The sequence below is a fragment of the Lepidochelys kempii genome, chromosome 13, assembly GCF_965140285.1.
Source record: "Lepidochelys kempii isolate rLepKem1 chromosome 13, rLepKem1.hap1, whole genome shotgun sequence".
In the NCBI taxonomy this organism is placed as follows: domain Eukaryota; kingdom Metazoa; phylum Chordata; order Testudines; family Cheloniidae; genus Lepidochelys; species Lepidochelys kempii.
The window spans coordinates 26,436,651-26,462,561 of record NC_136392.1 but is presented as its reverse complement, the minus strand read 5'-3'; the positions used below and the strand labels follow the sequence as shown (position 1 = coordinate 26,462,561).

The 25,911-nt window shown below is 47.4% G+C and overlaps 1 protein-coding gene across 2 annotated transcripts in view; it reads left to right on the top strand.

Annotated features, from left to right (window-relative positions):
- The first annotated feature begins 295 nt into the window (after window positions 1–295).
- The window catches only part of MAP1LC3A (microtubule associated protein 1 light chain 3 alpha), a 38,108-nt gene continuing 12,492 nt past the window's right edge, over window positions 296–25,911 (top strand). Inside the window, exons 1-2 of one of the 2 annotated variants that reach the window (XM_078848189.1) lie at window positions 296–359; window positions 20,396–20,451. In XM_078848189.1, coding sequence (XP_078704315.1) covers window positions 311–359; window positions 20,396–20,451 — 105 coding nt within the window. In that variant the 5' untranslated portion in view covers window positions 296–310. Of the gene's footprint in view, window positions 360–4,659; window positions 4,920–20,395; window positions 20,452–25,911 lie in introns of those variants that run through there. The other variant, XM_073309874.2, reaches the window with a different exon arrangement.

The following is a 25,911-nucleotide window of genomic DNA, read 5'->3' as shown; positions in this document are numbered from 1 at the left end:
AGAGGCCTGTGGGGGAGATATAGAAGGGGAAAGTAGAGACTGTAGTCTGGGGTGGGGGGGAGTAGCTCCCTTTGATGGACACCCAGCTGGCCAGTTAGCTCTAAAATCCCTCGTGGTCTTTTCTCTGCTTGCTTTACCTGTAAAGGGTTAACAAGCCCACAGGTAAAAGAAAAGGAGTGGGCACCTGACCAAAAGAGCCAATGGGAAGGTAGAACTTTTTAAAATTGGGAAAGAAACTTTCCTTTTGTCTGTTGCTCTCCTGGCTGAAGAGAGAGGGCAGCAGGAATGCTGTGTAAAGTTTGAACCAGATATGAAAATCATCAGATCATATCTAGAACTACTTTTAACAACCCAAAGGTGTAAGTAGATCAGAATGTTTAGCTAGACGTGATCAGGTTTATTTCTGTGTATTTTTTAAGGCTTGTGGATCTCCTCTGTGCTAACCCCAGATGCTTTTGTTTGCTTGTAACCTTTAAGCTGAACCCCCAAGAAAGCTATTTTGGGTACTTGCTTTTTGGAATTGCTCTTTTAAAATCTAGGAAAAGCCTAAGTTCCAGATGTATTTTCTTTGTTTTTAAAAAAAATTACTTTTTTTTTAAGAACAGGATTGGATTTTTGGTGTCCTAAGAGGTTTGTGCATATGTTGTTTGATTAGCTGGTAGCCACAGCTAATTTCCTTTGTTTCTTTCTCAGCTCTTCCCTGGAGGGGTGGTGAAAGGGCTTGAGGGTACCCCACAGGGAGGAATTCCCAAGTGCTCTTTCCTGGGTTCAAAGGGTTTTTTTGCCTTTGGGTGGTGGCAGTGTTTACCACAACAAGGTCAGAGAGAAGCTGTAACCTTAGAAGTTTAATACAAGCCTGGAGTGGCAAGTATTAATTTTTAAAATCCTTGTGGGTCCCTACTTCCTGAACTCGGAGTGACAGAGTGGGGATTGAGCCTTGACATGGTGGCAGAGCAGTGGGATCATTTTGAACCAGAAGCACAGGCCTCAGGATTTTTTAAGGACACATTTTTCCTTTTGTCTGCTTGAAAGCCAGGGAGGTTTTTGCTTTGCTTTGCTCTGCTTCCTGTGGGGGAACAGGCACACCAAAGGAGCGAGGGAGTCCAACAAGCAGTTATTTTGTCTGTTTTCCAACTTTGTGGCAACGAAATAATTAGGCTAGAGTAGGGCAGTCTGTGCATGAGGTTGAGGTTAGGTACTGAAACCCTAGAGAAACCAGTCTTCCCAAAGCGGCACGCCACAGAGAAGACAGACCCAGCTCAAGCCCAGACATCCAGCCCCATGTCAGAAATGAAGGGTGGGGATGGGGGACTGGGAACTTCCGATGAGGGAAGGGTCAGCCCTCCCCCGACCAAGATCCAGGTGCCAAGCTGGAGGGATGCCCCTAACCCAGACCAAGTTCTGACTGTGGAAGACCGGGATTTCTTCCTACAGATGATGCGCTTAGAAGCGGAGGACAAAAGAGTGGCGAAGCGCTTGGAGTTGGAAGTGGAGGAGAGGAGAGAGGCAAAACGCTTGGAGGCGGAAATGCAGGCGAAGTGCTTGGAGGTGGAGTTAGAGATGACGCGCTTAGAGCTGGAAAAGGCTAAGCTGGGTCCACTAGGTAACTCTAACAGTCCTTCAACAGGTACCGCTCCCCATTCCAAGGTAGGCCTGGAATATATATACTTTATATATACACAGAGAATATGAAACAATACCTCCTCCCACCCCACTGTCCTGCTGGTAATCACTTTAGATAAGCTATTACCAGCAGGACAGTGGGGTGGGAGGAGGTATTGTTTCATATTCTCTGTGTATATATAAAGTCTGCTGCAGTTTCCACGGTATGCATCCGATGAAGTGAGCTGTAGCTCACGAAAGCTTATGCTCAAATAAATTGGTTAGTCTCTAAGGTGCCACAAGTACTCCTTTTCTTTTTGCGAATACAGACTAACACGGCTGTTACTCTGAAACCTGTTTGCTTAGCTGGTAGCCACAGCTAATTTCCTTTGTTTCTTTCTCAGCTCTTCCCCAGAGGGCGGTTGCAAGGGCTTGAGGGTACCCCACAGGGAGGAATTCCCAAATGCTCTTTCCTGGGTTCAAAGGGGTTTTTTTGCCTTTGGGTGGTGGCAGCATTTACCACGCCAAGGTCAGAAAGAAGCTGTAACCTTGGGAGTTTAATACAAGCCTGGAGTGGTAAGTATTAATTTTTAAAATCCTTGTGGGTCCCTACTTCCTGAACTCAGAGTGACAGAGTGGGGATTCAGCCTCAAGGGGGAGGAATATAGAGGGGGAAAGTAGAGGCCTGGGGAGGCATGGAGGAGGGAAGTAGAGGCCTTGGGTGGGAGGGATATAGAGGGGGGGAAGTAGAGACTGTGGTTTGGGTGGGGATATAGAAGGGGGACATAGAGGACTGGGGAGGTATGGAGAGGGGGAAGTAGAGCTAGAGGGGGGATGTAGAGGCCTGGGGAGGTCTGGATGGGGGGAAGTAGAGCCTGTGGGGGGGAGGGGGATATGGAAGGGGGGAAGTAGAGCCTGTGTTCTGGGGGGGTGACGGGGATGTAGAGGCCTGGGGGGGGGATATGGAGGGGGGGACGTAGAGGCCAGGGGGGATATGGAAGGGGGAAAGCAGAGCCTGTGTTCTGGGGGGTGACGGGGATGTAGAGGCCTGGGGGGGGGATATGGAGGGGGGGACGTAGAGGCCGGGGGGGATATGGAAGGGGGAAAGCAGAGCCTGTGTTCTGGGGGGCTGACGGGGTTGTAGAGGCCTGGGGGGGATATGGAGGGGGGGACGTAGAGGCCAGGGGGGATATGGAAGGGGGAAAGCAGAGCCTGTGTTCTGGGGGATGACGGGGATGTAGAGGCCTGGGGGGGGATATGGAGGGGGGGACGTAGAGGCCAGGGGGGATATGGAAGGGGGAAAGCAGAGCCTGTGTTCTGGGGGGTGACGGGGATGTAGAGGCCTGGGGGGGGGATATGGAGGGGGGGACGTAGAGGCCGGGGGGGATATGGAAGGGGGAAAGCAGAGCCTGTGTTCTGGGGGGGTGACGGGGATGTAGAGGCCTGGGGGGGGGATATGGAGGGGGGGACGTAGAGGCCGGGGGGGATATGGAAGGGGGAAAGCAGAGCCTGTGTTCTGGGGGGGTGACGGGGATGTAGAGGCCTGGGGGGGGGATATGGAGGGGGGGACGTAGAGGCCGGGGGGGATATGGAAGGGGGAAAGCAGAGCCTGTGTTCTGGGGGCTGACGGGGATGTAGAGGCCTGGGGGGGATATGGAGGGGGGGACGTAGAGGCCAGGGGGGATATGGAAGGGGGAAAGCAGAGCCTGTGTTCTGGGGGCTGACGGGGATGTAGAGGCCTGGGGGGGGGATATGGAGGGAGGGACGTAGAGGCCAGGGGGGATATGGAAGGGGGAAAGCAGAGCCTGTGTTCTGGGGGGTGACGGGGATGTAGAGGCCTGGGGGGGGATATGGAGGGAGGGACGTAGAGGCCAGGGGGGATATGGAAGGGGGAAAGCAGAGCCTGTGTTCTGGGGGGTGACGGGGATGTAGAGGCCTGGGGGGGTGGTATGGAGGGGGGGACGTAGAGGCCAGGGGGGATATGGAAGGGGGAAAGCAGAGCCTGTGTTCTGGGGGCTGACGGGGATGTAGAGGCCTGGGGGGGGATATGGAGGGGGGGACGTAGAGGCCAGGGGGGATATGGAAGGGGGAAAGCAGAGCCTGTGTTCTGGGGGGGTGACGGGGATGTAGAGGCCTGGGGGGGATATGGAGGGGGGGACGTAGAGGCCAGGGGGGATATGGAAGGGGGAAAGCAGAGCCTGTGTTCTGGGGGGTGACGGGGATGTAGAGGCCTGGGGGGGGGATATGGAGGGGGGGACGTAGAGGCCAGGGGGGATATGGAAGGGGGAAAGCAGAGCCTGTGTTCTGGGGGCTGACGGGGATGTAGAGGCCTGGGGGGGATATGGAGGGGGGGACGTAGAGGCCAGGGGGGATATGGAAGGGGGAAAGCAGAGCCTGTGTTCTGGGGGGTGACGGGGATGTAGAGGCCTGGGGGGGATATGGAGGGGGGGACGTAGAGGCCAGGGGGGATATGGAAGGGGGAAAGCAGAGCCTGTGTTCTGGGGGGTGACGGGGATGTAGAGGCCTGGGGGGGGATATGGAGGGGGGGACGTAGAGGCCTGGGGGGATATGGAAGGGGGAAAGCAGAGCCTGTGTTCTGGGGGGTGACGGGGATGTAGAGGCCTGGGGGGGGGGATATGGAGGGGGAAAGCAGAGCCGGGGGGGGGGAGATGGAAGGGGAAGCCGAGCCTGTGTTCTGGGGGGTGACGGGGATGTAGAGGCCTGGGGGGGGATATGGAGGGGGAAAGCAGAGCCGGGGGGGGGGAGATGGAAGGGGAAGCCGAGCCTGTGGTCCAGCAGGGGGAAGCCTTGAGGGGGGAGTAAGGGCCAGGGCTACAGCGGAGGAGGCGAGGGGAAGTGAATCGTGGCCGGTGGCCCAGGTCGAGGGGCCCCTGGGCCAGGAGGGAGGCGCGAGTCGAGGGCCTGTGGCCTTGCAGCGGGAGGGGGAGCAGGGGCCTGGCGGAGACCAGGAGGGGGCGTAGGGGATGAGGAGGGGCGGGGTCACTGCAGGCGAAGGGTGTCGGCCAAACGCGCTTTGCGCCTCCCCTTTAAGGGCCGGCGGTGACGTCACCGCCGCGGGCTCGGGGCGGGCAGTTGCTCCCGGAGCCCGGGTGCCGGACGGCGGCTGAGGTGCTGAACGGGCGCCCCGGGCACCTGCACCAGGAGCCCCCCCCCCTTCTCCGCGCGCCCCGCTGCGCCTCGCGCCGCGCCCGGGGCTGTCGGGCTCCCGCCCCGAGCGGCTCTCGCTGCAGCGCTGCGCGGAGCCCGGCCGGCCGCGATGCCGTCGGACCGGCCCTTCAAGCAGCGGCGGAGCTTCGGTGAGTGCGGCGGGGGGCGCGGCCGCGGGGGGGACCGAGCCCCGGGGCCCCTCGGTCCGAGCCCCGCGCGGCTGCCCGCGCCGCGCCGCGCCCCGGCCCGCCGGTGGGAGCAGGGGGTGGATGAGGGGGCTCAGCCGCCGCTCGCCCGGGGAGCGACCCGCGCCAGGGGCGCTGGGACAGTTTGTGGGAGGGGCTGAGAGCCACTGACCCAAACTGTACCCCCGGGATAGGCTGGAAACCGCTTCAGCCCCCCAGGCCCAGCACCTGTGCGCCGCGACCCCCGCCCCTGCCGGTCCGGCCTGGGGCAAGATCCGCCCCCCCGGCCATGGGGCCGTCCGTGGGACCCAGAGCAGGGGCCCGAGAGCCAGCCAGCCAAGCTCCTGGGGTGCCCTGCCAGTGCGCGGGGGTGCGGGCGAGACCCTGCGCTGATCTGCCTCTACGGTGCAGCCCTGGTGTCGCTGAGTTTTCCACTTCGAAACCCGTGCAGAGCCGGTGCTCCATGGGCAGCCTGTCGCCTGTCCTAAGGGACCACCCTGTTCTCTCCCCCGCATCCCAGGCAGCTCCTCTCCACCTTTATTGTTATTAGAAGGCCACCTCCGATGAGCAGCCATTTATTTATAATTTTTTCTGGGCTGGTTCCTGCAGTGGTGGTTTAAGACAGGTTTTATTGTCTGTTTATCCTTTAAGAGCGCTGTGCGTTCAGGGGTTCAGCTCTTGGGGGGGCTGGGAGCTTGGCTGCGGCGTGGCTGTAGCAAGGTGGTGTGCCTCTTTGTTTTGTTTTCAAATTGAAGTTCAGTTGTGCAGAGAAGGGGATGAGAAGGGAGGAAGGAAGCCAGAGGTAATTAGCAGCTGCAGCCGTGCCCTAGTGGTGATGTAATCCCTGCAACAACAACAAAAAAAATGTTGATTTGCTCAAGTCACTGCAATGGTGGGGCATGGAGTGCCGGCTCCGAGTGCCAAGTTCATGAAGCAAGGAACCTAGAAGGAGCCAATATTTAATGGGTGGTCTCCAGCACATTTTTTCAGGGGAGGTAGTAATGATGCTATAAGCGGTTTGCTTTTCCTTCAGTGATAATCTTCCTGTTCCTGTTGGATCAGGGGGAGCAAACGTGGTTCCTTTTACTGTTTGTCATTTTTAAAGACTCTATGCTTTCCTTGATGTGCACTTAGAAATCTGTGTGCAGTGTAGGGAGTAATGTTTTTTTTTTTAAAATCCATTGTATTGTGTAGCTATTCCAGTTGTTGCTTCTTTTTAGAGGCTCACAAAAATACCCACAAATCTGCAGCAGTTATCTCTCTTAACAGTCGCTCTTGATGGATAATACTGTTCCTACGTCCTTAATACAGCACACGAGTATTGCTACATGTCCAGTAACTTGTTTTTTTTTTTCTCTGCCACCTCCTTTCAGAAAGAGAGGTTTTCTTAAGCAAAGATGATGTCAAGACCCCAGCCCATCTATTTATGATGTATTCCGAAAGCTTCCTTTCTAATCCCAGAAGGCAATCAGTTAAGGTCTAAAACAAGCTTTCCAAATCATGGAGTCTGTCCTATTCAAAAAAGAAGGGGATTGCTGCCTTGCGGTCTGTTGTGTCACTGATGTGGTTGGCAAAATGCGTGAGAAGCAGTAATACGTTCTTATGTTCCCTTGTGCACCATGTAATAAGTATAGGAAACAAATCTGTGATGTAAATGAGTATGCTGTAAATATATTGACAGTAATGGAAGGCATGCTTGGTTTTACATTTGAGTGAAATTTAACTTCATGTAACTTAGTGTTGTATTGTAAGAAATAAGTGATAGTCCTGATCTTATATTTCCATTCTTTTGAGGAAAATACTGATAAGGCGGGCTTACATTTCATCCTGTTTTCTCTGCTAGGGGATAAAGAATTGCTGATGTCAGATCAGTAATTTTTCTTTTACCTTAAATGTTCTGCTTCAGGGAGGAGAGAGTTAATAATTGCTGTACGTAGAGTTTTCATAAACCTCCATTTATGACCTTGTATTTCCCAATTCTGACAGATAAATGGAACCCAGGAATTTTGATGATGGGCACTTTAAAATGCAAGTAATAAATACAATGAGAGTATATGAAATGTAGGCCATGGTGAATGTACCAGGCCCCAACTGGCATAGTGAACGAGGCTTGAGAACACACTGGCCTGGAAAAATTTAGTTTTAAGATGGGCCTTAGTTGTAATTTTCAGCTCCAGCTCTTACTTAGCTCATGGGAGTTGTTCTGGCTTGGGGCCCATCGCTAATATATAAACAAGCCTTGGAGGACCAGACTTACAAAAATGTTGTGCAGAAATGCATTTTGGTACAATTATGACAGTTACGTGTGCAGAACAGGTATCTGCAAAAACAGATGACAACTGTGTGTTTGAAATTACACACATGCACCTACCTTATGTGTGAATATGGTGGGGGTAATTGCATGTGCAAATTAATCACACCCACATTCTTGTATACATGTTTTAAATGTGTGCCACTATTTTTAAATATCTGTTCCAAAAGGGTAAAGGTGGTTCTCTCTTTATGCAATATCTACGTATATATTTTATTTGAACTTAGCTCTTTGTATTTGTCCTTTTGAAAAACTTTACCATGCAAGTCCCAAATCGGGGGCTTGGGCGTGGTTTACCATGAGAAAAAGAGTCCTGTCTTGAAGTGTGTTCTAGTGGATAAGGCACTGGATTGGGACCTGAGACTTGCATTCTGTATTCAGCTGTACCAGCAACTTGCTGCATGACTTTTTCTTCAGTGCCTCAGTTTCCCAGTTGGCAAAATAGGACTAATGCTGCTTACTCCTCTTTATAAGGTTTTTTGAAATTTTTCCATCACTTTTCATCAATACATTTAGCCTTTATGACCTGGGTGCCTTTTCCAACCGTTCAACCCTAGTGAGATGAACAGAGCCTTCCCTTTACTTTTAGAGATCCTGTTGGTACTGTTCTTCCTGAAAATATTTTTGAAGTTCAGAATGTATATTGCTCAAACCATACAGCTGTTTTTTGTAACAATGCACAGAAGGCGCTGTGATGATGCAGATATTCAATAATAATAAGAAAATTAAAATAAAGCGATAGGCAGACTGAAGGAAGGCAGAAAGCAAGAGAACAGTAAAACTGCTATAAACGTGTAATGTTTGACCAGAATGTTATTTATGGGTATCAGTGGAAGCTGTTGAAACTGTCTCAAACGTCTTTTTCTTCAGCCTTTTTCCATAGGCAGAAATTTGTCATGCTGTAGGTTCACGGAAGTTTTCCATGCTGGCGTGCAATATCGACTGTTTGTTTTTATATTTTTATTATGATAATAGAGGCCTCTGTCAGGAGTCTTGTGCTAGGCACTGCAGAAACATGCATGAGGAGACAGCCCCACCTCATAGTTTACACAATAAACTCCCCCCTGCCCCCAGTCAAAATGCTGATCTGACTCTCAAATCACCAGACTCTTGGGAACTATAATTTTTTAAAAATAGCTTGTTATCACAAAACCTTATGTTCTTGGACACTTGCCTGCTCTTTGTATAATGCAGCTAATCAAAGGTGACTCTAAACAAACAAGAATAGCATACATGATATGTGCTTGGTTGGGCTGTTGCTGTATTTTATACTCTTTCTTTAATTGCATATCAAAAGCTGATAAAGTCCTTCAGAAAAACATGTTGATTCCTTTAGCAAATGCCTGCTTGTAATGTGTTGGGGGCAGCTGCTTATGCTTCAGAAACCATGGACAGACCTGATAACTATAGTTTGCTCAGCCTTAATGAAGGCCCCCCCAAAAAGGCTCCTTGTGTTTGAAAGAAAACAGGATTAAAATAGCCGGGTAGGGGTAGGGGTGGGGTAGGGAGGTTGGATCAGGCAGCTTCAAGTGCTGCTTGTTTCTGTGTACTTTCCATTTGCCCTTTTGCTCCCTCAGCTGACTGGCTGACTGAGCACTTTGGGAGAGGAGGATCGGGTGGCCCATGCATCTGCATTGGTTCAGGGCTGGAAGTGTCTGTTGGAGAAAGTAAATACAGCATGTTTTCTTCTTGGAATCCTTGCACAACTGGAGCAGGAAGCGATTGTTTACAGTGTAGGGGGGGAGGATGTTATGGAAAACATCTCCACCCAAGCTATATTCCCAGCATGTCTCTCTTCAGAAGACTCAAAGTTACAGAAGTCTACCAGTCTCAAAAAGTGAGGAGCAAAGTTATGAAAATAACTGATTACTAAACACACACACACTGTCCTTCTAATCTAGTGCTTTGCATGTGATTTTGCTTTTTGTGACATATCGCCCTTGCTTGTTGACATTGGTTGTATGATTCCTGGATGCGATCTTGTGGAGTATTCCACCGCCCCTTGGGTCATATACCGCTTTTCCTATAATTTATTTTCCCCCTTTTTAGTGTTCTTAAGATTAAGGTTTAATTTTTCCACAAATTTCCTCTTGTTCCTAACAGCTTGCCAGACTGTTTTCAACTATAACCCTGGGAGTGATTCTGCAGTTCTGGACTGATGGATTATGATGGGGAATCTTGAGTGACTGGACAGAGGTCCCCAAAGCCATTTTGGGGTAACCCTGAGAGACTTTTGGAAACTAACAGACGTTACATCTCTGCTATCAACTGGACTTACAAAGGCTGACTCACCTGTTATATACTTTACCTTCTCATATTTTTCTTAGCTAATAAATCTTTAGTTTAGTTTACTAGAGAAATTGGCTGTCAGCATTGTCTTTGGTGTGTGTGATCTGGAGCATCTGTTGATCTGGGGTGAGTGACTGAACCTTTGGGGTTGGAAGAACCTGAGGTGAGGTGATTTTTAGTTTTAGTAACCTTTTATAAAGAAGTCCAGTTTGTCTGAATGGCAAGATGTGCTGGAACGCCAAAGAGGACCCTCTGTGGTAAGGCTAATGTAGTAATCCAGGAGTGCATGCTTTTTACTGGTTTGATAAAATCTAATTATCGAATATACCACCAGTTTGGCTGTCTGCCGTTTTCTGCCAGCCTGACCTGAGTCTGGCATCTCAGTTCTGAGTCACATATCTGACTGCATGACAGAGGTAATGGACTAACTTCTCTTGGTGAGAGAGACAAGCTTTCAAGTTTACACAGAACTCTTCTTCAGGTCTGGAAAATGTACTCAGAGTGTCACAGCTAAATATAAGGTAGAACAGATTGTTTAGCATAAGTAGTTAAAACGTAAAAAGTGAAGTGGCCAGTTAACACCGTTCTAGTCATAGTAGGAGTGGCAGTTCATGGTATATCAGATCTTTCCTTTAGACTTACTTTTCTTTCCAGCTAGCAAATTCTTTAAGATATACACTCAGCTATTTTAATAAAATAAATTTAGTATTTTCTTTTCTTTCTGCCATTCTGCCTCCCTGCTATTCCTGCCTTCCTCCTGGAAGCTTGAAAACATCACTTTTTCTTATTTAGTTCATCAGTTTCCCTTTGGATGGCTGTGTCTTGAACAGAATGGCTCCCACTTAGAAAAGTGTTGAACTTGTCCCTGTATGCAGGCCTGGTCCTGCATGCCCTTTCACAGACTCCAGCAGGGTGTCTGCAGGTACAGGACTTGCAGAGCCAGGCCCTGAGAATTGTTTGCTTTGCTGGTGAAAGGTATTGGCGTCTGAAGGCCTCCAAGCCAAGGTACAGCAGCTGTGCAAGCTTCTCCCACTCCCACTGGCAGGGCAGCCTCAATCCTGGTCTGGAGGGACTATCCTTTGAATACTTTTGTCATTAATCTCCTTAGCCCATTGACTCCTTGGTACATCTGCTGAAGCAGCCAATGTAGGTGCCCTACAGGACCAGCTCTAGGCACTAGCAAAGCAAGCATGTGCTTGGGGTGGCACGATTCCAGGGGCGGCGTTCTGGCCATCCTTTTTTTTTTTTTTTTTGCTTGGGCAGTTGCGCTCTTGGAGCGGCAAATTTTTTGCTTGGGGTGGCAAAAAACCTAGAGGCGGCCCTGGTGCCATACGTAGGTGAGGTGGACGCTTGGAAGAAGGACCTGAAACTAGTCCGCCAAATTCAGTGTAGTAGTTTGGCCCAAACTTTGGTTACTTTTATTAGTTGTGTGGTTCTCTTATGTATGTAGCATAGTTGTAGCCGTGTTGGTCCCAGGATATTAACGACAAGGTGGGTGAAGTAATATATCTTTTATTGGACCAACTTTCAAGCATTCCAGCCGCACAGAGCTCTTCTTCAGGTCTGGAAAAGGTACTTCCAGTATCACCGCAAAATGCAAGATGGACAGATTGTTTATCACAAGTAGTTAGCACATATTGTAAGGGACCATTCAAGGTAGAGTGGCTCGTTAACGTCTCTGGACACAAAAAACGCATCACAGATAGTGAAATATGATCCCTCTCCCTCCCACCCCCGTAAAATCTACTCTTCTGTGTGTTTTTACCCTATACTGTACAAATTTCATGGGGGAGACCAGGGTTTATCAAATTGGGGGTCCTGACCCAACGGGGAGTTGCAAGGGGGGGTGTCGCAAATTTATTTTAGGGGGGTTGTGGTATTGCAACCCTTACTTCTGTGCTACCTTCAGGCCTGGGCAACTGGAGAGTGGCAGCTGTTGGCTGGGTGCCCAGCTCTGAAGGCAGCGCCCTGCCAGCAGCAGAGCAGAAGTAAGGGCGGCATTGCCATATGATGCCATCCTTACTGCCGCACTGTTACCTTCAGAGCTGGGTAGCTGGAGAGTGTCGGCTGCTGACTGGGCCCAGCTCTGCAGGCAGCAGCACAGAAGTAAAGGTGGCAATACCATACCATGTCATCCATACTTCTGTGCTGCTGGTGGTGGAAGCTCTGCCTTCATAGCTGGGCTCCTGGCCAGCAGTCGCCGCTCTCCAGTTGCCCAGCTCTGAAGGCAGCGCCGCCGCCAGCAGCAGCCCAGAAGTAAGGGTAGCAGTACCACAAAACTCTCCTACAACAACCTTGCAATGCCCCCCCCTCTCCCCCACACCTCTTTTTTGGGTCAGGACCCCTACAATTACAACACTGAAATTTCAGATTTAAATACCTATGACCATGAAATTGACCAAAAAGGACTGTGAATTTGGTAGGCCCCTAGTCATAGGACAAAAAGGGGGTGTTTGGGTGACAGATTGTTGAAATGGATTTATGGTTTATTACATCACATCCATTATTGCAACGATCTGTTGGTCTAATAAAAGATATTACCTCACCCACATCCTGCAGGGGGTAACCAGAGCAAGGTGATAGCCACATCAGCAAATCACATCAGACTACCTTAGCCATATTCCAGGCTGTGGGTCACATGTTCCCATCCCAGATCCATTTCTCTGGCTGATCATCAGCCTTTAGCACTGGGAATCCAAACCCTTCTTTTATTTTTGTTTGGTGAAAAGGTGGTAGTTGATACAGAAAACATGTAGGGTCAAATTCTGCCCTGTGTGGAGTGGTAAGGATCCTGCTAACTGGGACAGGTTTTCCCATGGTGAGGTTGAAGGAGGTGGCTGGGAGGAATGGTGAGAACTAAATGTAGCTCCCTGTCTTTGAATTAGCTTTCCCTTGCTTTATATGTTGCACATGCGCGCACACACTGAAAACTCTGCTATAGAGAAATAGCTTGATTAGTTGGAGCAAGGCTCACTGTTATTTTCAGTTTAGGCAGGACTTTAGTTGAGTGCAGAATTTTAAAGCCATGCTTGTTTATATAGATCTGTTAATAGCAATGACGATAGAGGTTATCTCCACCACAGTTTTATGTTGTATGATGCAAGGTTGATGATTAATGATGCTAAGAAAATACTGAGTACAAGAAAAACTAAACACATCTCTCTCGTTCCAGTTAAATCAATATCCATGTTCCAGAAGTCTGTCTGATAACAAGAGCACAGGACACAAACTACAAACTTGACAGACATTCAAGCCTTATTTTTCCTTGCAGTCATTTGTTCTTTGGAGGCGTATGTTGCGGTCAGACAGATCTATTGCTCCAGTGACTCAGCAACAGGAAAAGGGTGATCCAATGAATGGGGCTCCAGGCTAGGAGGCAGGAGACTTGGGAGCTGTTCCTGCCTCTGCTACTGGCTTTGTGTGCCATAGGGGAAGTGGCATCACTTCCTGTCTGTTTCTCCATCTTGGAGACACATTCCCACTTCTGAAAAGCATGGTCCGTGGATGAATGGTGCTGTATAAGGGTACTGATGATCATCAGTTGTGCAGAAATTATTTGATGCCTTTTGTGCTCAGTTAGATGGCTTGGAGATATGTTGGCAAAGGCAAAAAAGAAGAGTAAACTTGAGACTTTAAAGGCTGGATTTTTCAATAGGTTTACCCAGAACAGGCCCTGAAAATGTGAGCATGCAGTCTGGCATGTTTGTGTGCAAAGCAAATAGTTCAGATCCTCTCTAGTAATTACTAAATGTGAGTTTTTGCACATATGGATTTGAGCTGGTCTGTGCTTAAAATATTGCCCTAGAAATGAAACAGTTTCTTTGTCCATTAGGTTAGAAGCTGTCCTGGGCACTGGGCCTCTGTGCTACTGTTTGTTTTGCTCTTGATATTGGTAAGTTTTAAAGCTGTCTGTTTGGAAGTGGTTTTCTGCTTTGAAGAAGTAACCTTTAAGTTTATAAATATCTTGAAAATAAAGAGACAGAGGAGCAGTCCAGCAAAAGCTACAGAGAGGCACTTGCAGATGACAACCTTTTGTCTGTTTTTCAGGGAGGGAACTTGCTCTTCCCCTGTCTTTGAAATAGGAACAATGATATCGACTGAGTTAAAGCCCAGCTAATCTGTATCCAGAGCACTTTTGTAAATTATCCAAACCCAGTTCAAACACTGCAGAGACCATTAGCTCTTGCCATCCCTGCTTAGCAAGATGGGCTGGAGATAGTGCGTTCCAACTTTGGTTTTCCACACGTTTGTCGTCTTGTTCCACAGCCCATCCATGTCTTAAACTTCCTTTGCTCCCCACTTTTCATGAGAAAAGTCTGTGTTTGCCACGCAGATTAGTTCCATGCTGTCTCTTGTACTGAGGCATGTGGGGATTTGGTGAGAGGAATGAACATATATATTAGGAAAAATCATTTCTGGTTGAGAATCTAGTGGTTTTTTAACGTATCTGAGCACCACACACCCATCCTTTTCCTAGCATGAGCCTAGATGCTGCCAGCTCCACTTACCTAGAGTGGCTCCAGGGTGGCAGCAATATGCACCGAGGCCAGGGCAGACTCCCTGCCTGCTCTGGCCATGCTCCGCTCCAGGAAGCAGCCGGAACCAGATCCCAGGGGGAGGGGGCAGAGGGCTCCATGTTGCTCTCACTTCCAGGTACCTCCCCCGAAGCTCCCATTGGCCAAGGTTAACCGTTCCTGGCCAATGGGAGCTGCAGTTGGCGGTGCCTGGAAGCAAGAGCAATGCATGGAGTCCTCTGCACACCCCACCCCCCCCCCGGTTGCAGGGACATGATTCCACACGGGGGTGATCCCATGGCTGGATTCGGCCCGTGGGCTGTAGTTTGCCCACCCCTGGCCTGGAGGTAGGCAGAGGAGCACTGGGAGGGGTGGGGGGCAGAGGGAGCTTGGCGGGCCGCACGAAAGAACCCTTTGGGCCGCATGTTTGAGACCCCTGATTTATTTCATTGCTGAGAATCCGGACTCGTGATGCTCCCACTACCACCACATGCCCTCCTGTTGTCTTCTGCTCTTTTACTCTTTCCTCTCCTTTCTACTTGCAGTCTAATCACTTTCCACTGAGAAAGGTAATAGCTACAAGACGATGATGGATTCAGTTCCAGTCTGTATCTGCTTCCCTTCATTCATCCCTCCTGATTTCAGGCTGCCTGACTCATGTGGCAGCATTTTGTAAATTGCCTTCTGCAAAGAGGCAGGTGAGCGTTTTCCTCTGCTCTCCAGTAACTTATGTAGGTTAAGCTTTTATATGGTCGTGTGAGAAAAATGGAGCAGTAAAGCTTCAACTACATTGAGCAGATGTCACTTAACCACAACTTGGTGCAGAACCCCCGAGGGATAGATTAAGAATCCTTTTCAGAGGTATATTAATAATGACTGATGTTTCTGTAATTCCTCACATCTAAATGGATCCAGAAGTGCTTTTCAGAATGTACTGTCTCGGTTCATATTTTAAAATGCATACTGGAACATACAATATTTATGTGGCTATAAATTAGTTATAGGGGTTCTGTGACACGCATACAGTAGTGTGTAGAACAACTATGTGAATTGTGTTGGTGTAAAAACACATACATGTATAGTGCCTGTGTGTATTCTCTATATAATGTTAGGGAGAATACGTGATGGAATGGTGTGGTACAATGGTTACAGTGACATGAGTTTGGGTTGCACGACTTATTTGTGAACTGGCTCATTATTTATGAGCAAAGCCACCAATGTAGGTTTGCCAATTCTAAACATTCAAAAATCATGTCTGGCCCCCAAAATAACAAGATTGGCTTAAAGTCCATGAGACTGTAAGACAGGGGTAGGCAACCTATGGCACACGTGCCAAAGGCGGCACGTGAGGTGATTTTCAGTGGCACTCATGCTGCCCGGGTCCTGGCCACCAGTCCAGGGGCTCTGCATTTTAATTGAGTTTTAAATGAAGCTTTTTAAACATTTTAAAAAACCTTATTTACTTTGCATACAACAATAGTTTAGTTATATATTAAAGTCTTATAGAAAGAGACCTTCTAAAAACATTGAAATGTATTACTGGCATGCGAAACCTTAAATTAGAGTGAATAAATGAAGACTCGGCACACCACTTGTGAAAGGTTGCCGACCCCTGCTCTAAGAAAATAATAAATTGGGGGTTCTTTATTTACATTCTGGTTTTTGAGCTCTTGGGGCACACACAAGTCATCTTTTTTTCCTCAGGCTTTTCTCCACAGCCTTGAGGGCTAGAAAGTTACCTATGTGTAAAAATGAAATTGCATGAGAATCTCAGTTCGCTTGACTCCAGGAGCTGATTTGACCAGTAACATGACACCCACTCTCTAAGTGCTTTTGCATTGATTGCGGGTGACAGAGACAGTCTGTGCATCCCATTGTAGCAATAGCTTTAAAATACTCACAGCTTAAAAATATCTGACCTCTTCCCAGTGTTTCTGACAGCCGTCAGCAAATTAAAATGGAAAGAAATTAAACAACCAGATTTGATGCTCCCTATTTCTGGATGGAGTGTTTACTTTTTTATTTTATACCTCAGTCAGTTTAGACAATGGAAGTACAGGTCACTTTAAACATTTGTTTTAGAATCAGTCTCCCTTCCCTTCCGTTAGCACAACGCAGCTGCTTTGGGATTCTCTGCAGAGGGAGCAACCTGCACTTTTTTCATTGAAATACAATCATTCCTTGAAAACTAACGCTTTTGTACTACCCCTGAATTCCAGCCCTGCCCTAAGTTGTCATTGTCCCCTTGCTTGTTCTCTGAATTACTTCATTTTGTGCACTCTGTAAATGCTGCTGTAGTGGCTGTAAACGCCCTAGTAGCTGAAGTGGCAGTTGGAAGAGAAATAAGCCGTTTTCCTTGTTTATGTAATGTTACAAGAATATTCCTGGCTTCCAAAGGGGTTTAGCAATAAAGTCTCACCTGGCAGAACCAATCAGAAGCTTATGTGTTCTTCTTGTTGCCATGTTGAACTCTTACACCATGGAGAGCTATCCGAAGGTCTAATCTCCTAATTATTAATGTATGTGTGAGCAAGGAAACAGGCTGCTTTCACTCAGCCTGTGTGCTCAGGATCTTACTGTTTCACTCAGGAGTCTCAGTGACATCTGAGTTTGGTGCTCCTCTTTGGTGGTCCCAGGAGCATTCCTGAGCTGCTGACATGCCCCTTCAGTGAGCAGGCCTCGGGAAGTGTGTGTAGCTGCAGCTCTGATAATGTAAAGGTTTCTGGTTTTGTGACATGTAGGTCAAGGATAAATTGTCTGGGATCCTTGCATTAATTAACTGCAATTAACAAACACTGCCACCTGTCTACAGAGGTCTGATGGCACTTGCTGCTTTTGCCCAGTAGCTGCTGTCCTTAGCATGCAGATCTTTCCACTATGCCATGTGAAAACTCATCCAAACGCCTGTTAAACAGATGTGTTTTATACTGTGCCCTGAAGCCGAGTGAATTTTCAGAAGAAAGGGTGCTGCACTGCACAGACCCTGAAGCGATCGGTCCCAGGAACTGACAGCAGTCAGGACGTGATGGGACACAAAGATAGAGGTGACTTCTTAACTAATCTGCAGCTAGACCTTGCAGACTCTGACCACCAGCCCTTGGAATTTCACCCCAAGGTGAAGGGACATCCAGAAAAGCCCAGCATGAGCGCGACGCAGAAGTCTGCTTGCTTAGTTGGAATGGGCAGCAGCTCCCAGTGCTAGCTGAAGCCTCTGTGTGGTGCCTGATGGGTAGCCCTTGGTATAGTGTATTATAGAGTGACAAAGGCAGGGCTGTGACAGATCTGGATTGGAGAGGAAAGGCTGCAGCCTCTTAGCCAGCTCTGTAATGTAGGTACTTACATGGTCCCCATCACCACAGTAGCTGAGCTTCTCATGGTCTTCGATGTTCTTATCCTCACAATACCCCTGGGAGGGAGGGCAGAGCTGTTGTTCCAATTCTGCAGATAGGATACTAAGGCAAAGAAAGACCCAGTGACTTGGCCAAGGTGCCATGCACAGTCTGTTGCGGAGTGGAGAATTGAACTTGAGTCTCCGATGGCCCAGGTTAGCACCCTAACCACTAGGCCATCCTTCTCTCTGGGCCACATGCAGAGAGAGCATCACTGTGGCATGCTGTTGCTACCTGATAAGAGCAGCAGCTGAGACACATCTTGGCAAAGGAAGGGCACTGCCCCCCTTCCCCGCTGCCAGGTAGAAGGGGCAGCCATAACACCTGCCTGCTTCTAGGGATAGGGTTCTCTGCCAATTAGCATTGCTTCAGGATTGAGTTGAAAGAGACTTTATTGTCTCCAGCCAATAAAGAGGGGGTCTGAAGTGCTCAGAAGACATGGTGTATGTGCTGAAGTTTCTGATGGACTTGGCGGTGGGAGCACCTATGTGCACTAGTCTGACACCATAATGAAATTATTTACATTGCTAGTCCTAAGGAATAATAAAATGCCGGTGTTCAGAATCTGCCGTAACAGAATGTTTCTCCTTCTGACTCTCTGATGATCTCTTAGCAACTGATTTCAAAGGGGGACTTAAGTCTTGCTAAATCGGCATATGCAGCTGCCTGGGGTTGTATGTAATTATCTGAATCTCACATTGAAATAGTGGCGGCTGTGGCACAAATACACTTCGGACTTGATCCTGTATGTTGACTTAGAGTGTGGCCAACAACTCTTGCTGGTGGCTGCTCTGAGAATTTTTCCTAAAATACTTTAGGAAAAACAAACAAATATGCACATATATATACCTGTCCATATCATTTAAATTTATTTAGGTAGGTTTTTTTGCAGACTCAATAATAAAAATAATGTACAGTTTCTCTATTCATTACTGGACCTACCCAGAATAGAAACAAAAATACGGTGCTTGCATGTTTTGATTTTTTTTTTTTTAGATTGCTAGTTAGTAAGTCTGCTACTGTGAAAAGTGATACTTGTTTAGTATCACTTTTCACAGCAGGCTTACTCGGCCCTGGCATGCTGGGGGACAAATTAAGCCCTGGATGAGAAGGAGGGGGGGGGCAGGGGCAATGGGGGTCTGGAGGAGGCAGCAGGGGTCAAGGTGATGGCTCCCAAAACCTTGCGGCTGGGGGACAGAGCCCTCTGCCACATGGCTAGAGTCTGCCGCCCACCACCCCAGGGCAGAAGCCTGAGCCACACCACCCCGGGAAGGTGGGGAACTCTCACTGGTTTCCTGCTCCTTTGTGTTTGTTTGTGGCTTCGGAAGGGAGCAGGGACCAACCCCTGAAGGCAGCCCCAGGGGAGGAGCTGCGGCTTTGCCAACACCGCCCCCCGCCCCTCCCCCCAGCTCAGGCGGCTGTGGCTGCAAGAAAAGCCCCTGGTGGCCGCATTTGAGAAACACTGCTCTAGGGTCTATGGAATGGGTGTGTTGCTAGGGTTGTGTCTTAGTGTTTGGATAAACATGAATAAACCCAAATATCTTGGTATTAACATTTGGCTTTTATGGATATAAAAGGGCTATTTTCCCCAAGGAGAGGCACTTTTGGGGTGAAATATCATGAGATCTGGTTGTCTTGTGATATTTTCACCATCCAGGAACTGGAATACCACCCTGCTTTATTTGGCCCCATAAATGGCTCTCAGAAGCATTAATAAAAGCTCCAAAAGATGAAAAACATAAAACAAACATTAGAAACATAACTGCTTTATCTTGTGCATACCTGCTGATTGGTATAGGATGGGCTGTTTAGCCTTTCCTAAGAATGGAGCAGGTGGTCACTCTGTTTTCTAAACTGATCGAGAGTCTGTGTTCTCCATTGATCGCTCCCCGCATTGTCCAGCAATGTGTTTGGTGGCTGTGTCTGGGGCATCCATTTTGGTAGTCCCATTGTTTCTAAAGGTACTGAAGGAATGGGGAACGTCCTGAGCCAAAGGCGGCTCTGAAATTCTCAAATAAATATGGAAAATCTGAATTTTTGCATGTTGCTTTCACTGGAATAAGAGCCACGCCTTGTGGGAAATCAGATTTTGAAGAGCACAGAACTGAAATGGAGAAGATGTTTGTGCAAAAATTTCCTCTCCTTCACCTCTTTCTCTCTCTCTGTTATGTCCTGCTTCAGTGGTAAGATTGGGAGTGAATTCTCTCATGGCCAACAGAAGGTGCTCGTAGCTGTAAATTGGTGATGGTGAGCCAAGTGGTTCTTGCCAAGAAGCATCATTTAGGATGCCAGATTGGGCTGTAAGTAGGCTGTGGCATCTAAAACCCTGCTAGCGGGTATCAAAGTTGAGGCCAGTTCTTCATTTGGGGAAGCAACATGGGTGTGTAGATGGAATGTGGGCCTGGGAGCCAGGAAGTTGAGGGTTGAAACCTTCATAAATTAGGACCCAGAAGTTTGGGCTGTTGCCTGACTTGGAAAAGGACTCGATGTTGGGTGCTCAGCACTCTTGGAAATCAGAGTGGTTGCTAGGTCTGGATTTAGGAGACTGACTTTATATTCCTGCTCCTGAAAATCCAGGTGCCCTGTGGAATATTTTAAATCACTTCACCTAGCTGTCTCTCCCCATTTTATGCAATGGGATAATGCGTCCCCATCTCTCAGAGGTGTTCAGTATTGTAGAAAGTTTTGGAGCTATGAAGGGCTGTGGAAGTGCTAAGTGGTCTTCTGTACATTTGGAGCTTGTCTGTCTGCCTGTCTTATGGTTCCGCTTGTTTGATCCCAGTATTAATAAATATTGCTTCCATTTCTGCTTCTGTCTGCAACATGTCCCTCTCTTTCGAGTTCAGCTCTTATGGATATTGTTTTGTTTTGGTCTGAAACACCCATCTGTGCTGGTTCAAACTCCCTTCTCAAAGCTTTGTTCTCTTTCCTTCCCAGCGGATCGTTCGAAAGAGGTGCAGCAGATCCGAGAGCAACATCCAAGCAAAATCCCGGTAAGTGCCAGACCGCCTCTTGTGTTTCTTGTTCAATTATTTTGACTGGGTATCTGAGCAGAGCTGTCTCTTAGACAGTGCTGGGTAGGGCACAGCCCTTGCAGCCAGTAGCTAAGGTTATAATGATTTGGCCCCCAAAGCCAACGCTCAACTGTTTAAATGACTTTTCTCTCGTCTTTTTTGTGTACATGAGCTGCTCAGTGCTAGAGAACCTCATTGTGAACAGAACAAACCAATGGCCATTACTGTTTCTGCTTCCTGCACCAGCCTTACTAAGGGATCTGATCTACAAACTATCTGAGAACAAGACTTTAAAATGCCCTGCTTGATTATTGCAGTAACTGACCCTTTAACCTGTCCTGGGTAATTTGGCCCCTCCTTTCAGCCTGATCAACTGAGGACAGGGGGAGGGTATCTTCTATTTAAGAGTTTTGTCTGGATAATTCTTTGCATCCTCTGCCCCCCATCAATTGCATAATTGGACATAACATGGCCTAATAGAACATACAGATGACACCCAGGATTGAATGGCATCGAAGCGAAGTGCTGGCCAAAAGCCTTGCTATTGACACACCAGAAGGTGTTCAAGAGCCTCCGTTGCTTTTTGACTGTCTAGACTTGTCCCTGTTAGATTATGTCCTGGCTTCCCGCACGTTTCTTAGGATATTGTCAGCAATTGAAGGATTCATGTGCACTCTCACTCCCTCACTTCCTTTTCTCTCTGGCCTGTCTGAACTTGTTCTAGCCCCTCAGTGGGAGGAATAGTCTCTGCTCAGGAGCTGCTTGCTTTTTGAACTCCACTAAAACAGGCCCAGGACTGGCTTGAATTGGCATGCGTGATGCTGTGGCACATGCCACATGAAAGTATAGGGTCTGCTTCTTGTCTGGTTGGCATCTGTCTTTGGACGGCCTCAGACTTGTGGTTCCATCTCATCTGGGTTCAGTTCCCAGCTCAGACTCTTTATGTGACCTTAGGCAAAGTCACTGAATCGCTGTCTCGGTTGGGGATACTACTGCTTCCCTCCTCCCACACGTTGTCTGTCTTGTCTACTTGCATGGTAAGCTCTTTAAGGCAGGAACTGCTTCTTGTTCTGTGTGTCCCATGCCTCCTGCCATGGGCAATTTCACCCCATTATTAATACAGGGATGGTACTTAGCTCATAGGCATAGCACCTTACGCTCAAGGATCTCCAAGTCAAAGCACTTCACAAATACTAATTTGTCCATCCTGCAAATAGGTAACTATCCGTTGTAGTGAGACTGATGTATAGGGAGGTTATGTGACTTGCCCAATGCCACAAAGTGGCAGAGCCAGGAATAGAGTCTGGGAAACCTTAATTGTCAATCTTGTGCTCTTGCCTTGAGTGAAAAAATCCATCTCTACAGTTAGAGTGCTTTGGGACCCATGTTATTGTAATTTGTATTACACTATCAACTGAAATCTTCAGCTGAAATGAGGGTCTCAGTTTCAAGTGGACAGGAGTTACTTGACATGGCAGGAAATCGAAGTACGTTTGCCTCAGCAAAACTTTTTGCTAATGGAAAGAATTAACAATATGATTCTCTATGAAGAGGAGAGTTAGGTTTGTATTAGCGTTGCTCCTGAAGGTCTAACCAAAACTAAAGGTAGGTAACACATCATGCAGATGGTTCCGATTTACCCTATCTAGTGAAGTGCTTGTAGGTTACTATGTGTTGTGTTTAGCCCTTGTAGAAGAAACCTTGGCATAGTGAGTGAACAGGCAGGGTGCTAGGGTCCCCCCCATCCACATTCAGTCCAAGATCTGGCTAAGACCCTTGTCACAAGTGGAGAGCGCTATTTACTGAATGGTCTGCTTCCCCAGAAAAGCATTTGAGATGAGCAAGGAGGATCAAATCCACTACCCTGGGAAATTTTCCTACCTCTTCCCGTGACTGCTTTGAACGACATCCCTCTTGCTGGAGTAGTTAAGATGATGTGATTTTCACTATCTGATAGTTGCTATCCTTCTCTAATTCCCCGTCTGAGATCTCTCTGGTAAAGTCGCCTTGGTATTTCCTTTTGCTTTTTAACAGCACCTGAAGGAGATGATGGAGCGTGTTTGATTTGTGGTTATACTCCTGGGACGATTCTGCACCAAAAAATTAAAAACTCTGCAAATTTTATTTGTCAAAATAGTGCAATATAATCACACCAGTTTTAATTGTTTTGGTAAGTTATTTAAACTACAATACAGAAAAAAGTCACAATAACTGTTCAGCATTTCCTAAACATATGGAAGTTTAGTTACAAACATTTGGTAACTAATACCCTGCATTCCGGTTATAATCCTGGATTTTCATTTAAATTACATTACAGAACAGTGCCAAAAAGAAAAAGTAGAATGTCATTTTAAATTGCTCAGACTTTTAAACATAAGTCATACAGTTTTGCTAATCATTGTCCTGGACCTGGCTGGGTACTTTGGGAAGTGCTTGGTCCTGATTGTCCTGACATTTTATTGACTGCTTGGTAAATGTTTTATTTGCCTTCAGTCTTTTTTTCAAATGGGTTAGTAAAACAAATCCTGAGCTTAATCTAACCCATTGTGCCACTTTGGCACAGAAAAAAAGTGAGAAAGCACATAAATCTTCCTAGTTGATTCCCTTACTGTCATTTTTAAGGCTTTACATCATTCTGACAATGTAGGGGCCTTAAAACTTTTACAGGTTTTATGCTCCTGGGGGAATAGACTGAGAATGGGAACAGTTAACTAACAATAGAAACATTAAAAATGTTACTGTGCAGGCAGGCTGCTACATTTCGGCCTCTGGAATGAGATTAATTAACCATTGACAGCAACGTTAACAAAATGTGGGGGTTATTTTACGAAAGCAATTTTTCTTTAATTTAAAAACAAACAATTTTCAGTAACATGATACTAATATTTAATTAAGTGTGTTTTTGATTCTCAAGAAGTAACAGACGTTACTAGGCAAGCAGGCTGCTATATTTCTGCCTCAGAGAATGATCAATTAGCTAGTAGGCAGGCTGCTACATTTCTGCCTCAGGGACAGAGCATTTCTTGTGCATAATAAATAGACCTCCCGCCCTCCATGCCCGGCGAGCTGCAGTAGCAAGCAAGAGTCCCCCTCGCTTGTTGGCCAGCCCCACCCCCTGACAGTGATCAATGTCTCCCCCACAGGCACGCACGCCCAGCCCCTTTCCCCCACAGTGATTTGCCTGTCTTAGGCTGCTCCAGGCACACTGGAACAGACGCGCTGACTGGGCTGCCAGGGAAGAGGCATGTATCCCCCGGCAGCTTTATTTTGCATTTTTCTGTGTTCCCCCCGCAGAAAATATGTAGTACATATGAATTCTGTCAGGAGTAGTGGTTTCAGGAAAGGTATTTCTCTCCTCCACACAGAGATTTCCCTGTGAGATGGGGAGGATTTTAGGTGTGTATTTCACTTGCTCTGCATTGTCTGATTGACGCTACTTCCTAGTTTGCAGGTCTGAGTTTCAAAGAATGCATTTTAATCACGCAGTTAAGGGCAATGACATTCTAAAATGTAGCTCTGCACAGATACTGAAGATCCCTTGGCACTTCTGATAAAAAGAGGCTTGAGCCAGGGTCTTTAGGCAATATTTTTCTTTCCCCTCACTCTTAATGTTGTGCCGGTTGGCTGTCTTGCTCCTCCCCAGAGGACTCTTCAGGTCCGCGACGAAAGTTCCATCTCTGACTATGTGAATGTAAAGGATATATGAATAAAGCAATAGAATTATTCTCAGAAATGCAGTTGGCATACTTAGTAAACTGAAAATAAATCCTAAATTGGCAATCCCAGTTAACTGTCTGATCACTGCTTATCAGATCTGCATGGAAAATGCAGAGTACAAAAGCATTTTGCATCCTTCGGACCTGGGAATCTCTTATCTAGCTCCTGAAGTATATCCTCCTTCAGTATGGAATACAATGACCTTTAAACAGTGTGCACCAGTGCTACACAACTGTTCCTAAAAGGGCAATTAACCCCTAGAACAGGGCTGTGGTGGATTCTCTGGCAATTTTAAAATCAGATTGGATCTTTTGCTATAAGACCTTGCTCTAGTGAGACTGGAATCAATTCAGGGAGGCCTATGATATACAGCAGTTCAAATGCAACCATCCATTCTGGCTTTATAATCTGTGGATGAAGTGTCCTATCGAAATTGCTGGCTGGAATTTAATTCCCTAAACAAAACTTGGTGGGACACTGAGGTTAGCAGTTAAGGTGCTAGGGGATCTTTCTGGGCAATAAGTTGTCAGCATGTCAACTTTTCTCATCCAGGAGCTGGTACCAGCCGCAAAGGCTCTCTCAACAGACCTGTGGAGAAGAGTGCCCGCCCCGAGTCACCAAACCCATTTCTTGCAGCTGCTTTTCTTTGGGCTCCCATCCAAATTCCGATAAGAAAACTCTACAGCCATGCATCTCTTCATGGCTGAGCCCCAGTTCCATCTCTGACTGTGCTTCCAGGCTGCTTATCTGTCCAAACTCTACTGCCAACCCAAAACATACTTCAGCACTTCTACTGATTGGGTAGAATCTTCTTCCTCTGGTCTCCTCCAATACTTTCCACATCAGGCTGCTCACTTACCCTGTCTTTCCTTTCCTTCTGGTTTTCCATACCCCCAGCGCCATCGCTACTTGCTGAACTGGCCATGGTTGCCGGCTTCCAAATATATAACCACGTGGAATTCTCTTGTGTAAATTCCCTGCAGTCTCATGGAGTCATGGCATGAAGGTAATCAGTGGCGGTTGACTTGAGTCCATCTCCCCTCCCTCCAGCTCCCCTGTGCACAGCTGGGTTCTAGTACCTGATTTATAGGCATAGTGTGGGGTGCTAATGGGATAGGATATCTTTCCTGCCGTTCCCAGAGAAATGTGAGCTGGTCACATGCTGCTTTCTCAGAAACAGCACAGAGAGCCCTTGTGGCTAGTGAACTCCAAAGACGCGTTAATGTGTTTTAACAAAGTACTGCCCGTTCACCGTTCAACTTTATCTGCGTGGCTCTTAGTGCAGTATGCAGGGAAATGACTAGCAAAGCTGAAAGTTGCTCTTGTTGTTTTTGAGGGGTGCTTAACATCAATTGTTCAAGTTTTTTTTAATGCCTGTAGTCACATCACTCTGGGCTGTGATCTTGTCACATCTCAAAAGCAAAGCATACTAAGGTCATTGTTTAGATGGGAAACCCAAGGAAATCCCCGATTTCTAAGCGGCTACCATCCTACTGGGCTCCTGCCCCAGTTTGGTATTAGGCAGTGCTTTTGTTGGGAAGTGCCAGTTCAGATGTAAGACAGAGCTCCTGTTCACACTGAGCCTGATTTTTAACTAGGCCTCAGCCCTTCTGCTATTGCACATGTTTTTTTTGTGCTTGCAAGTAGATTCAGGTGCAGTTATGTCGTCCAGTTTCTAAATGGGAGTGATTGTGGGCCCAGTTGATTCCAGTTTTTCACCTG